Source organism: Aristolochia californica, unplaced genomic scaffold, assembly GCF_029961685.1.
Source record: "Aristolochia californica isolate CCGP_79_NKW_82.1479 unplaced genomic scaffold, dmAriCali1.0.hap1 SCAF_2, whole genome shotgun sequence".
NCBI lineage: Eukaryota > Viridiplantae > Streptophyta > Magnoliopsida > Piperales > Aristolochiaceae > Aristolochia > Aristolochia californica.
The window spans coordinates 45,214,311-45,225,523 of NW_027181881.1; the positions used below are offsets into that span (position 1 = coordinate 45,214,311).

The 11,213-nt window shown below is 39.1% G+C and overlaps 3 protein-coding genes across 5 annotated transcripts; 1 reads left to right on the forward strand and 2 right to left on the reverse strand.

The window, feature by feature from the left end:
- On the reverse strand, positions 1–4,172 carry LOC137956191 (UDP-D-apiose/UDP-D-xylose synthase 2-like). Of its 2 annotated transcripts, XM_068803569.1 has the most exons (10): positions 3,795–4,172; positions 3,586–3,678; positions 3,371–3,478; positions 1,682–1,796; positions 1,458–1,591; positions 1,277–1,378; positions 1,102–1,194; positions 879–1,014; positions 425–559; positions 1–295 (listed from the first exon to the last, which is right to left on the reverse strand). In XM_068803569.1, exons 1-9 carry the CDS (start codon positions 4,065–4,067, stop codon positions 444–446), a joined length of 1,170 nt encoding a protein of 389 aa, XP_068659670.1. In that variant the 5' UTR covers positions 4,068–4,172; the 3' UTR covers positions 1–295; positions 425–443. The 2 variants fall into 2 exon arrangements, with proteins under 2 accessions (XP_068659670.1, XP_068659669.1); XM_068803568.1 differs by having other exon boundaries at positions 1–559.
- A 1,032-nt stretch (positions 4,173–5,204) lies between these two features.
- Positions 5,205–9,496, forward strand: LOC137956175 (F-box protein PP2-A15-like). Of its 2 annotated transcripts, none has more exons than XM_068803548.1 (3): positions 5,205–5,741; positions 6,562–6,680; positions 8,825–9,496. In XM_068803548.1, exons 1-3 carry the CDS (start codon positions 5,427–5,429, stop codon positions 9,291–9,293), a joined length of 903 nt encoding a protein of 300 aa, XP_068659649.1. In that variant the 5' UTR covers positions 5,205–5,426; the 3' UTR covers positions 9,294–9,496. The 2 variants fall into 2 exon arrangements, with proteins under 2 accessions (XP_068659649.1, XP_068659650.1); XM_068803549.1 differs by having other exon boundaries at positions 8,840–9,496.
- A 714-nt stretch (positions 9,497–10,210) lies between these two features.
- On the reverse strand, positions 10,211–10,967 carry LOC137955155 (putative homeobox-leucine zipper protein ATHB-51). The gene is made up of 2 exons (XM_068802027.1): positions 10,536–10,967; positions 10,211–10,444 (listed from the first exon to the last, which is right to left on the reverse strand). The coding sequence occupies exons 1-2, from the start codon at positions 10,965–10,967 to the stop codon at positions 10,211–10,213; spliced, it is 666 nt and encodes a 221-aa protein (XP_068658128.1).
- Between the last annotated feature and the right edge of the window lie 246 nt (positions 10,968–11,213).

Consider the following 11,213-nt stretch of genomic DNA (forward strand, 5'->3'; position numbering starts at 1 on the left):
TTGAAGGACAGAAAAGGGTAAATCATTCCACGCTATGTTTGAATAAATAAATTATGTCGTTCACCTTTAAACAATATTACACCTATTAATAGAGTACAGATAGGGTGAATGCGGACGGGATACAGAACAACGAGGACAATTATACTTGATACGCCAATCAGCCTTCGTCCGTGTTCTTGGTGGTTGCACCTCCGTTAAACATGACAGACGCTTCACAGGGATACGAATCCCCAGTACCCAAACATAACTCTTTTACATGAAACTAGAATATGTAGAACACGGTACATTACGACTACTGCAGCAACGATACCAGTAAAATCATATCAATCACAAACAAGATTGACATATTTTTCTTTTGGAAAAAGAAACAAATGAATGGGCCCTCATTATGAACCTGGCCTATATCTAAAACTGCATTCTTTACCGCGTGAAAGTGAACCGATTTAGCTGGATGCCACTGGCTTTGCAGTGGCCTGCTTGATAGCTTCCGCATATGTCCGGTGCTGGTAGGTCAATGTGAATTCAAGCAGATCCCAAAGTGAAGTTTTTGGATTCCAGCCTGCAAATGAGAAAATCAGAAGCGCCCAACAATTGAACAACAAAATATGCCCAACAACTGAGGCCAGGAGAAGCCAAGAGATCAATAATTCCAGATAAACTCAAAACGAAGAAAACACAACCATTCATACAGCCAATTTCATAACTGAAGTTTGTCTTGATAGCTCAATTGATCTAAACTACTCTTGCTGCATATAGTTTCAAGTAATTATAGCAATGTCCAACTGTCATGGTAAGGTTCTTTATCTTAAAGGACCTAGGGAAGCCTCTGGAGAAGCAACAGTCAAGCACAGGATAGATAAGAAAGTGGATTAGCATACCAAGCTGTTTGTTGATGATTGTCATATCAGGAATCCGCTTATCACTGTCATCATATCCTTCACCATAAAACTCCTTAGAGCTTACATCAATAGTTGGTTCCTCCAAAAATGGCTCACCACTTACTTTTGAGTACACCTAAAGAGAGAAAATACAACCCTAACGACAGGTAAAAAGAGCAAAATATACAGCCTAAGCTTGATTCAATCAAGGATCCTCACAAACCTGTGTCATAATTTCAGCAAGTTGCTTCACTGTAACTTCATTGTTCGGGTTGCCCACATTGAAAATGTGACCATTTGCCCTGACTGGGTTTTCCTGAAGGAGATTCATTGACGATGAGTCTTGCTGCATTAATAATTAATGAAGCTAACACTTCTAGGTTTTGCTTGTCACTCACAATCATCAATAATACAGCTTCAATGGCATCTTTGATGTAAACAAAGGTTCTTTGAGATTGACCACCATCCACAAGCTTGAGGGGCTCACGACGAAGAAGATTCTGCAGCACAAAAGAATTTTAATAGAAGAAGTGGTATGTCACCCTCAAAAGCTTCAGCTTTGGGGCTTGGTGTACTTACATTACTAAAGCATGCCAGAACTCGAGGTACACCCTCACTTGGACCATCCACCCCAGGGATGAAATCCATCCTAGGTCCAATCCAGTTGAAAGGTCTCACAATGGTGAAGTCAAGGCCATTTTCTGCTCCCTCAGCTAAATTGTTTCCAGAAATAATATGGACATGTCAGAAGGACATCAAGTATTTTTACCCAAAAACATAATGGTTAATGAATACCTACCTACCATAAATTAGCCTTTCAATAAGCTGTTTTGCACACGCATATGACCACCTTTGCTTCTCAATAGCACCAAAAATGCAGGGGGACTCATCTTCTTTGAGAACATAGAAAGATGGATCCTGTTAGACAAATAAATCTTAAAATCAATATCAGGAGAACAGTGGAACCAATTTGACTTTTTCATGGTTTATTTTTAAACAATAGCAACAGAGAAAGAAATAAAAGCATAACATTGTCATACACAAAATGTATGAGAAACCTCTATTATAAATCAACAGCAAAGCAGCAGTTAATATTTCTTTTCTTTTTAATCTTCAAGCAAAGTTACTAATAACAGAAAAAAAAAACCCTGAAAATCCAGTTTGTAAACCTTAGTTCACAATAACATAATTCATTTACACATTCAAGATCATTTGCAGAGTCGGTACAAGAAGCAAGCTAAATGATACTGAATCTGTTCAAAACATCAATCACCTTATATAGATGATGGAGACCTCAACCACCAAGCTATATTTAAAAGAATTTGCCCAATTTACCTGTTCTCCAAAAAGCAACTAACTCCGGTGATGCAGTCTCATTAAAAAACAGTTAACTTTGACTTAAGTATTTATTGGACCTAATATCTAGCAAATCATGTATTGGGTAACAGAGTTGACATTCTATTACAAATTCAGATTTCACATAAGACAAATATGTCTACATCTAAGTAGCTACAAACAGATGATTAAATATTCCAAATGTCTACCCAACTCTTTCAGTAGTAAAACAGATCTTCTAGCAAAGTGTCAACCAGAGTATTCCAAAAAATTTATAATTTATTTATTTATTTTCATTTTTAAATGGTAGAAGATGACGAAAGAATGATTGGACTCTGGGAAGTTTTAACTGTGCCGACCACAATCACATCTCAATAATTGATTGCAGAGATTTGTTGGCATAAGCATCATCTGTGATAAATCATGGAAACTGAGGCTCCAAATCAATTACACAGCCAGTTAAACATGCCAGCAGATACACTCATATACGTAAAACCTAATGGAATTGAAGAAGATAATTAAGATAGCTCACCTCATTTTTGTTACAACAAGCAAAAAACCAAAATAGCATCACATATTGAAGATTTATCAAAATTCACGCATAATTCCAACCAAGGGCAGAATAATCTTGCTATAAATGCAGATTCATTAAAAGGCTAAGTTTATTTTCTTTTTTAATTTCATTTTTCAGCAATGAGAAAGACTCTAAAGGTATTTCACAACCAACTTATGGTTTCTCCAATTCCTTGGAGAAAAATAAGTCTCTCAAATCATGCCAAGAAGATATTAGTGCAAATAGGAAGACCAACAAACTCTGGCAATGTGTTAGGTCTTGGAGACACTTGCATTCCAAACCACATGACGAATATCTAAGATCACCAACCAACGTAAAGAACAACAATACATCAGCGGTATTTCTCACTGACAAACATTTAAATCAACTAAATCAACTAAGCTGAAAGCTTTAACAACACGTCAAGAATCTTCTAGAATAGAATCATTAAGATGAGCACATGAGAAAGCAGAGTGTACCATCATTAAAATAAATGGCATAATAAAGTGAAGAAGGAACAGCTAAAAATAGCAGGCCAAGTGGATCGAAGAGAATGGAAGTAACCTGAAGGAAAGGTTAAAGAGAACGAAAAAGCACGTGTTACCTGTCGCAGAGGATGGTCCTTGGGGAGAAAGCTACCGATCGTCTTCCCATAGACTTCACAAGTAGAGAAGTGAATAAGGCGCTTGCCGTTTTCCGAACAATACTTGACCTGGAAAAACCGAGTTTTTAGGACGAATAACTCAGAAAGCCATTAGAAAAATAACTGAATTATAAAGAAGTCAATAAAATCTCAACAAAACTGTCCAGAAACCTCACCACAGGCAATGCATCGATAAAATTGCTGAAAATGGTGTCGAGAGGACGGGTGTTGTAATCCGCCGGGGTGCAGATAGCCGCCAAGTTAATGGTCTACGAATCAAGGCGAGATCCACCATTAATAACGACAGAAAACACAGTAAATCTGAACTAAAACTGCATTCCTCAAATTGCACTGTAGGACCAAGAAACATACAGTGAAAACGTACCAGATCTGCCATTTTGATAAGGCCTTCAAGGCGGGAGTCATGCTTAATGTTGACACGATGGAACTGGATTCGATCAGCCCAGGGAGAACCGGCGGGCTCCAAGAGATGCTTAATCTTGTCGTTGTACACATCGACAGCGAGGATCTTGTGATGAGCCTCAGACAGGATCATCTCACAGAGGTGAGATCCAATGAAGCCTCCGGCGCCGATCATGCATATGGTTAATGGCTTAATCGGGTTTCCGTCCAGATCTACCCTCGTCGATGAAGCCATTTTCTCTTCGGATCTGAAAGAAGGCGATGCGGACGCGGGAGTGAGGACTGACTTACTGAGGAGCCACGAAAACACCGGTACAGAGGAATGGAGACATCTCAAATCCAAGCGGGTAGTATTTAAAGGTGGCGCTAAACTACCTAGTGGCTTCTAAATGAGAACAGATTCATTCAATAATTTAATGCTCCACTGGATGCGTCGGTGCTGGAGCCAGGAGGACGTTTCGCATGTTGTGTCGTACTCTTAATGGCTCGTATGTCGGCTCACATTCTCGGATAATGGAACCGGAGGCCCAGATCACGAGTTTATTGCATCATTTTGTGGACTGAAATCGTTTTGTCACAAGATTGGGCAGACTAACCGACCTGACCGGCCGGTGGGATGGACCACGCTCTCTGATCAGGACAAGCATTTCAACCATATTCCACTCCAGATGTTCAACTACTTCAAAATTCCCTAATAACTCAGGTGAAATGACGAAATATCTTTATGCCCTATTAGTGCATTCTAAAAGTGTGAAAATTACCCAAAACTTTAAAGTGTTGGTGAGAGCCTGAGCTCAAATCGGCACCAGCTTTCGGTGACATGAGAAGAAGGTTCTGTTCTGAAAGCGCGTTAGACTTTAAGATGTGGACGCCCACCATAATGTGTACCGCCGACTAGTGAGTACGTTTGGTATTAATTACCTGATCATCTCCACGCGCTCCCCGTAAAAAGATCTATCCAGAAAAGAAGTAGATTGTGTAAAATAGTTAAATATTTATAAAATATTAACCAATCACGGCCATCCGAGCGGTCTAAAATTATTTTTTATTAAATTTTTTTAAAAAATCCTTTAAAATAATTAATTAATTTATAAAATCGTAATGGAAAAGATAAGAGTCAAGAGGGGTGATTGTTCGGTTACGAAATATTCGGGTTGCCTTGAAGGGCACGAAACAGTTGAACGGAGCCGTGAGTCCCCCGATGTTACGAAGAGGGTCAGATTTCCGAAGCCGAACAAGACAAAAGCGCCAACAGAGATAGAATCCAAGAAACAGCACTATTTGGAACGAAGATTTATATTAAATAAACCGCGCTTAGAATAAATGAATGGAAGTGGATGGTGGAGATTGATTTAGACTGTGTGACCGGTGGCTTTGGGTTCTATCTATTTGGTCGCGAATGCCAACTCTGGCCAACGGCGCCGAAGGCAAGAAACCATTGATCGCCACGGTTTTCTTTTTTCCTGCTCCGGGACGTTCCAATATCGCTCCGGTCAATCAGCGGCGAGTGGCGGGAAAAGAATCCGACGATATAAAGAGGCGGCGGCGGCGACCAGGAATGGCGGGATAGAGGGAGGAGAAGGAGGAGGTGGAAATGGGGGCCTCGCTGTCGAACCTGACCGAGAGGAGCGGGTCGGGGACGGGAGGGCCGGGGCTGGGGGATATCCCGGAGAGCTGCGTTGCTTGCGTGTTTTTGTATTTGACGCCGCCGGAGATATGCAACCTGGCCCGCCTCAACCGCGCTTTCCGAGGTGCGGCGTCGTCCGACTCCGTCTGGGAAGCAAAGCTCCCTCCTAACTATCAGGATCTCCTCCAGAAAATTTCTCCGGACGCAGCGTTGCAAAACCTCTCCAAGAAAGACATTTTCGCCCTTCTTTCTCGGCGTATTCTCTTCGACGACGCCACTAAGGTACATTTTTCTGTCTCTCTGTTTTTTCCTTCAACCTGTTCTTTTTTCTCATGTGGTTGGTGTTTATATTTACTTGGTTTTCTCTGCTTCTAACCCTTCCACTTTCTATCTAAATTTTTATTCCCGTCAATCTGGGGATTGTCGATTTTCGGTCGTTTCTCGTTACATGGCTTTGTTGCCAGTTAATTTTAATTAGGATTTGGTGTATAGCTTCTTAATTTTTCAGTTAGTGGATTTTTTTTCGTTCCAGTTAGTCAATTTTAATTAGGAATAGAATGTTTTGGTTTGCTCATGTCAGGTGTGAACAAAAAGTAATTGCCAACGAGTGAAAAAAATTGGTGTTTTGGTATCCCTTTGTCTGAATTACCGGTAAGCTTCGTGTATTTGTGGTACAGTGACAAATCTAGATCATCAAAACCTTTGCAAACATTCCCAACCTTTAGGAGCATTTTCAGAATAAATTTTTGTCACCTAAACATGGGCATGTCCACCATTGTAAAGATTATTCATGTAAAAAAAATGTATTGTATCACCTCCATAAGATGTTTATTAAGATTCAGTTCTGTTCTGCTACTCTATTGGACGGTAATAAATGATAGACAAGTTCATATACCTAATGTAATTAAATTTTTATTTGATGAATTTGTTGATGATGTCAAAATATTTGTTGTCATTCGGATTGGAGAAAAATCCGAGGGCTACTTTGTGTGCAAATTTATATTTAGAGGAAACCAGATTTAAGAAGGTAAAGGTGACTCGTATCTGTCTTTTTTTTTTTTTTTTTTTTCTAATTCTATTGGTTTGTCTTAATTCGTTGTAGGAAGTTTGGCTGGATAGAGTAACCGGTGGAGTTTGCATCTCAATTTCAGCAAAGTGTATGTCTATAACAGGAATTGAAGATCGCAGATACTGGAGTTGGATTCCCACAGAAGAATCCAGGTACACATCTATACCCTTGAAATTGTTAAGTAACTTGAATGTGTATGTATGATGTCCGTGCATCTCTACTATTTGTATAGCTTGTTTTTATTTCCCTTTTATTTGAAATGGTAGTAATTGAATTAACAAGTCTTAATAGCCGTTTAATTGGTATATTTATTCCTTATCGTTTTATCTTCCATATTCTGCCAATGAATTTTATGCATGGTGGTTTAGCTAGTTTGACATTTTATTGCATGATTTTCTTTCTTATTTTCCCTTTTTAGTAGCTTTCCTGTTATCTTTTCAGATTAATAAGATAAATCTTACTTAGTGTTTAACGAGCAAAGAATTGATTGGTTTTCTTGGGCTTCATTTTGGATTCAGTTAAGTTGAATTTGTGCTGTAATTCAAGCAATGAAAATTATCAATCATTCATGTTCTTTTCACAATTGATATTTACTAAAATGTTTTCCAATCTACGGTTTTGCATGTCATAATATTTTTCCTTTTTCACATCCTGTCTCTGCCACTCTATATGTAGGTTCTCTAAAACATTTTTTTTTCTTTCCTTGTTCTTTTTTTTATTTTTTTGTTGCGTTACCTGCCTCCCTGTCTTCTTGTGGTTCGAGAAATCTCATTTACTTTTTCTAAAATCTAAGTTGATGAAACCCAACACCATGGTATATATGTGCAACAACTACTTATGTGGTAGTGCTTCATGTACATATTAGCTTCATCTTGTCACTTGGGATACATGGAATCATGGTGACATCAACTCTGTCAGTGGCAAAAGAACAACTGGGTTCAGTTTTTTTACTCAGTCCATTAAGTATTGTGAATGCTTGCAAGGTGAGTGGCCGTATGTTTTCTCTAACAAATAAAGGAAAAGAAACTCTCTGTTTTCTCTAACAAATAATGTTTCATGTATTATACATTTTGTAGCTTGAGAGTCTACTCTTCCTACACTTGAGTGAGACATCTTTTGACGCAATAGAAGCCATTCCACAATTCCAACAAAAAATAGCCTCGGATTTTGGTTCCGTAAGTTGTTGATCAAGATAATTTGCATATCCATCTCCTAGAAAAATAATAGTAAAATAAAAAGATAATTTGCATATACATACCTATTTGTCAAGTACAAGATTGTTGAGATGATATCACATATTAAAATTGTGAGTGGCAGGGCCCTTTGTCTGCTTATCTACCCTTTGATTACTTATCATTCTAGTATTTCGATTTGAATCATGAGGTTTTAGCTTATTCATGACAAGCTGTAGTGGCCTTGAGACATGAGAAATAATAGTACAGAAACCCGAAAAACATATGTAGACATAAAAAATTTATATTTGTAACAAATATTCAATTGCAGATGAGGTAATTAAAGTGTCTATGTCAAAGGTTTACTTTAGAGAGGATAACCATACAAACATTGCAGAGGCATACCATATTAAATTGATTGTCTATTTGGATTTCAATCCTGATGTTGTTTATTTGATCCAGGTTGGACCTGTTAATATCCCTAGTTATTGGGAGTCTTGTGTAATTGAGCTGGCAATACCTTTTGAATAAAAGTGCCTAGGTCAAATGCAGCTGTCTATTAACTGCTTTCTAGTTCCTGCTTCCACATTATCATATTGGAAATTCATTTTTTCCTTTTGTGACACGGTCTTTCCTCTCCATGATTGTGCAACAGCACTTGAAAGTGTAATTTCTCAAGAACTCGTGTCTAGTCTCAACACTCGTCTAAGAATGCAACGACAAGATTACAGAAACCTTCTCTTTCAAAAAAAAAAAAAAAAAAAAAAAAAGATGAGAAGAACCTCCCTTGGACCTGGTGCAGGGGAAATGTTCTATGATTTTTGTTAAAATACAGGATGAGAATTGGAACGACACAGTGAAACAGTGTAAACAGTATCACTTCCAAATGTTGTGATCATTGTGGCCTCAATTAAGTAAGTCCCTTTTGAATTCGTCAAAGTTAAAACATGAGAAAGTTCCATGGTTGTCTTTTGAAGCTAAAAGCACTTCATTGCATGTTTGCCTTCCACTTGCTTTTTGTTGAATCTGCTATCTGGTTGCCTTTTGTCTTCCACTTACCTTCCACTTCCTTGATGGTTTTGTTTGATCATGGTTGGTCTCTTTTCTGAGCTTATCATGGATAGTTTTCTTATTTGCAGGTTTCATGTTGTTGCTTACTTGCAGCAAATATGGTGGTTTGAGGTAGATGGTGGGGTGAAGTTGCAGTTTCCAGCTGGTGCTTACTGTTTGCTGGTTAGACTTCATCTCGGAAAGTTCTCAAAGAGACTGGGCAGAAGAGTAAGTAATTTTGAACACACACATGGTTGGGATATAAAGCCGGTCAAGTTTGAACTATCTACCTCGGATGGTCAGCAAGCCATTTGTGAGTGCTGTTTGGATGAACCTGAGAAGGATGATTCTTTTGGCAACTTGAGAAGAGGGAGTTGGATAGAGTACGAGGTGGGTGAATTTATTGTCAATAATTCAGATGTGGAGACAGAAATTAGGTTTTCCATGAAGCAAATTGATTGCACACATTCCAAAGGTGGCCTCTGTGTAGACTCAGTATCTATCATACCTAGTAACTTAAGAGAAAGGAGAAAGAAGTTGTGATGTAGCAATAGGCGGATCAGTATACTCCTGCAATTAGATTTTGGGTCTGATACAAGTATTACACATGTTAAAGATTATTTACATTGGGGTCATAACCTTTCAGGTCTTTGTTTCATAAATGAGTGCTGCAAGTAAATTTTCATTTTCTTCATATATTTAGTTCTTTTATTGTAACATTTTAATGTATATAGATTTCTCTTTTCCCTCTCACTGCCATTTCTTTCATCTTTTTACAAATGCAGACAAGGTTTCCTTCATCTATAGAATCAAAGAGGGGGAAGGGGGGGGGAAAGACTAGTCCAGTTTACATCATTTTTGTGCAGTGCACTGATCAAACTGCAATAATGGGCTAAGCTAGCCAGTTATGACCCCTCCCTAGGTTCGTTAATTGGTACTATCAACATGGATGGCCAGGTCCAGTTAAACAGGGTTCACTGATCATCCGGTCTAAATTTAATAACACTGTATATTTTATTTTATATTTTTATAAAAATAAATTATTACACTTTTATATATATCTTGATTAAGAGATTTAATCCAATACGAAAAATTATTTGGTGTAAAACATACAAAAATCTCAGTCCGCCTGTTTGATTAAACAGGATAGCTGTTGATCATCATGATCATGATGACTGATATAACGGTTTCATATATTTCTGGTTATTCATTAAAGCCAGAAAATGAACGTACGTTCACGATCGACAAGGCTTGGGTTTCATAGGTTCCCTGAACGTGTATGAGCGCGAGATATCATTCATGCACTTCAAAGAAAAGCTTTATACATACGATGTTAATATATAGTAAACCAGACAACAGTGAAGAAAAACAAAGACGAGAAACAGAAAAGATGATTTAAAGGTTAATAGGACGATACACTCTGAAATATAAGGGGAGAATATCTGAAGTTAGTGTACTTATCAATGGAGGGTGTGATTTTGAGGGTATGGTAAAGTTGAGAACACGCCACAGTAGTCTTTGATGGTCAAGAGAGAGCTGTAATCGATGAGCAGTGGATTATAGCTGCTTGCCTGAAACTGGTTGAGAGTTTGAGCATCTCTACTGGCGCTCTCCACAGTTTCATCTTCCTCTACTACTACAGTAGAGTCTTGCTTTTGAAACTTCTTCTCCAATTGAGCTTTAAGAATAATCACCTGTGCGGAAACAGACATCGTTAAAAGGCTGGTAATGAAAGATGGAACGTTTACTCTTGCGTAGTTTGTTCAGGGCAGAGACTTAATGAACCTCCTCTTCGAGCTTCTGCTTCTCCTGAGACATGGCATCGAATTCTCGCTTCAAGGTAGAGTAGAGGTGCTCCAGCCGCTTGGTCTTCCACCGGGCGCGCCTGTTCTGGAACCAGACGGTGACTTGCCGAGGCGGAAGGCCGAGTTCCTGGGCAAGCCTCAGCTTCCTCTCCGGCTCGAGCTTCACCTCCTGCTGGAAGCTCCTCTCCAGTAGCTCCATCTGATCCGCTGTCAGCCTCTTCTTCTTCTCTTGGCTCCGGCGACTGCCGCTGTTGTTGCACGCGCTGGTGTTCACTGCTTCTGAACTGCTCATATCCATCGCCCCTACTAACTCATTCAAAATTTCAGAACCAAACTTTAAGAACATGCACCCAGCACAGAATCCTGGAAGTCTGAGAATGTATGACTGATAGCTCACCTGGCAAACGACCATTGTCGTGGACGAAGGTGAAATTGGAATCCATAGCCATGCCCAACACCTCTTCTCCTGCCACTCGGTGGTATGGAAGTGGATTAGGAGAAGACAAATGTTAAAGCTAGCAAGATAAGATGCATGGAACTACCATTAAAAGCAGGAAAAAGAGCGAGAAAGAGATCAGAAGCCCGTCAGTCTGTTTCTGCAGTGGGGCTGCCGCGGCGAGTAGGGTATTAAATTGGGTGCAGTCGTGCAGAGAGAAAG

What these genes read in the sequence shown, in the direction of transcription:
- LOC137956191 (XM_068803569.1), bottom strand. Translation starts at nt 4,067, where the DNA reads ATGGCTTCATCGACGAGGGTAGATCTGGACGGAAACCCGATTAAGCCA. An exon ending in TTATCGATGCATTGCCTGTG is followed by an intron (nt 3,479 to 3,585) that starts GTGAGGTTTCTG and finishes CGGTTTTTCCAG; the next exon opens with GTCAAGTATTGTTCGGAAAA. An exon ending in TTCTGGCATGCTTTAGTAAT is followed by an intron (nt 1,379 to 1,457) that starts GTAAGTACACCA and finishes TTTGTGCTGCAG; the next exon opens with AATCTTCTTCGTCGTGAGCC.
- LOC137956175 (XM_068803548.1), top strand. Translation starts at nt 5,427, where the DNA reads ATGGGGGCCTCGCTGTCGAACCTGACCGAGAGGAGCGGGTCGGGGACG. An exon ending in TCTTCGACGACGCCACTAAG is followed by an intron (nt 5,742 to 6,561) that starts GTACATTTTTCT and finishes AATTCGTTGTAG; the next exon opens with GAAGTTTGGCTGGATAGAGT. An exon ending in ATTCCCACAGAAGAATCCAG is followed by an intron (nt 6,681 to 8,824) that starts GTACACATCTAT and finishes TATCATGGATAG; the next exon opens with TTTTCTTATTTGCAGGTTTC.
- LOC137955155 (XM_068802027.1), bottom strand. Translation starts at nt 10,967, where the DNA reads ATGGTCGTTTGCCAGGTGAGCTATCAGTCATACATTCTCAGACTTCCA. An exon ending in AGCAGAAGCTCGAAGAGGAG is followed by an intron (nt 10,445 to 10,535) that starts GTTCATTAAGTC and finishes GTTTCCGCACAG; the next exon opens with GTGATTATTCTTAAAGCTCA.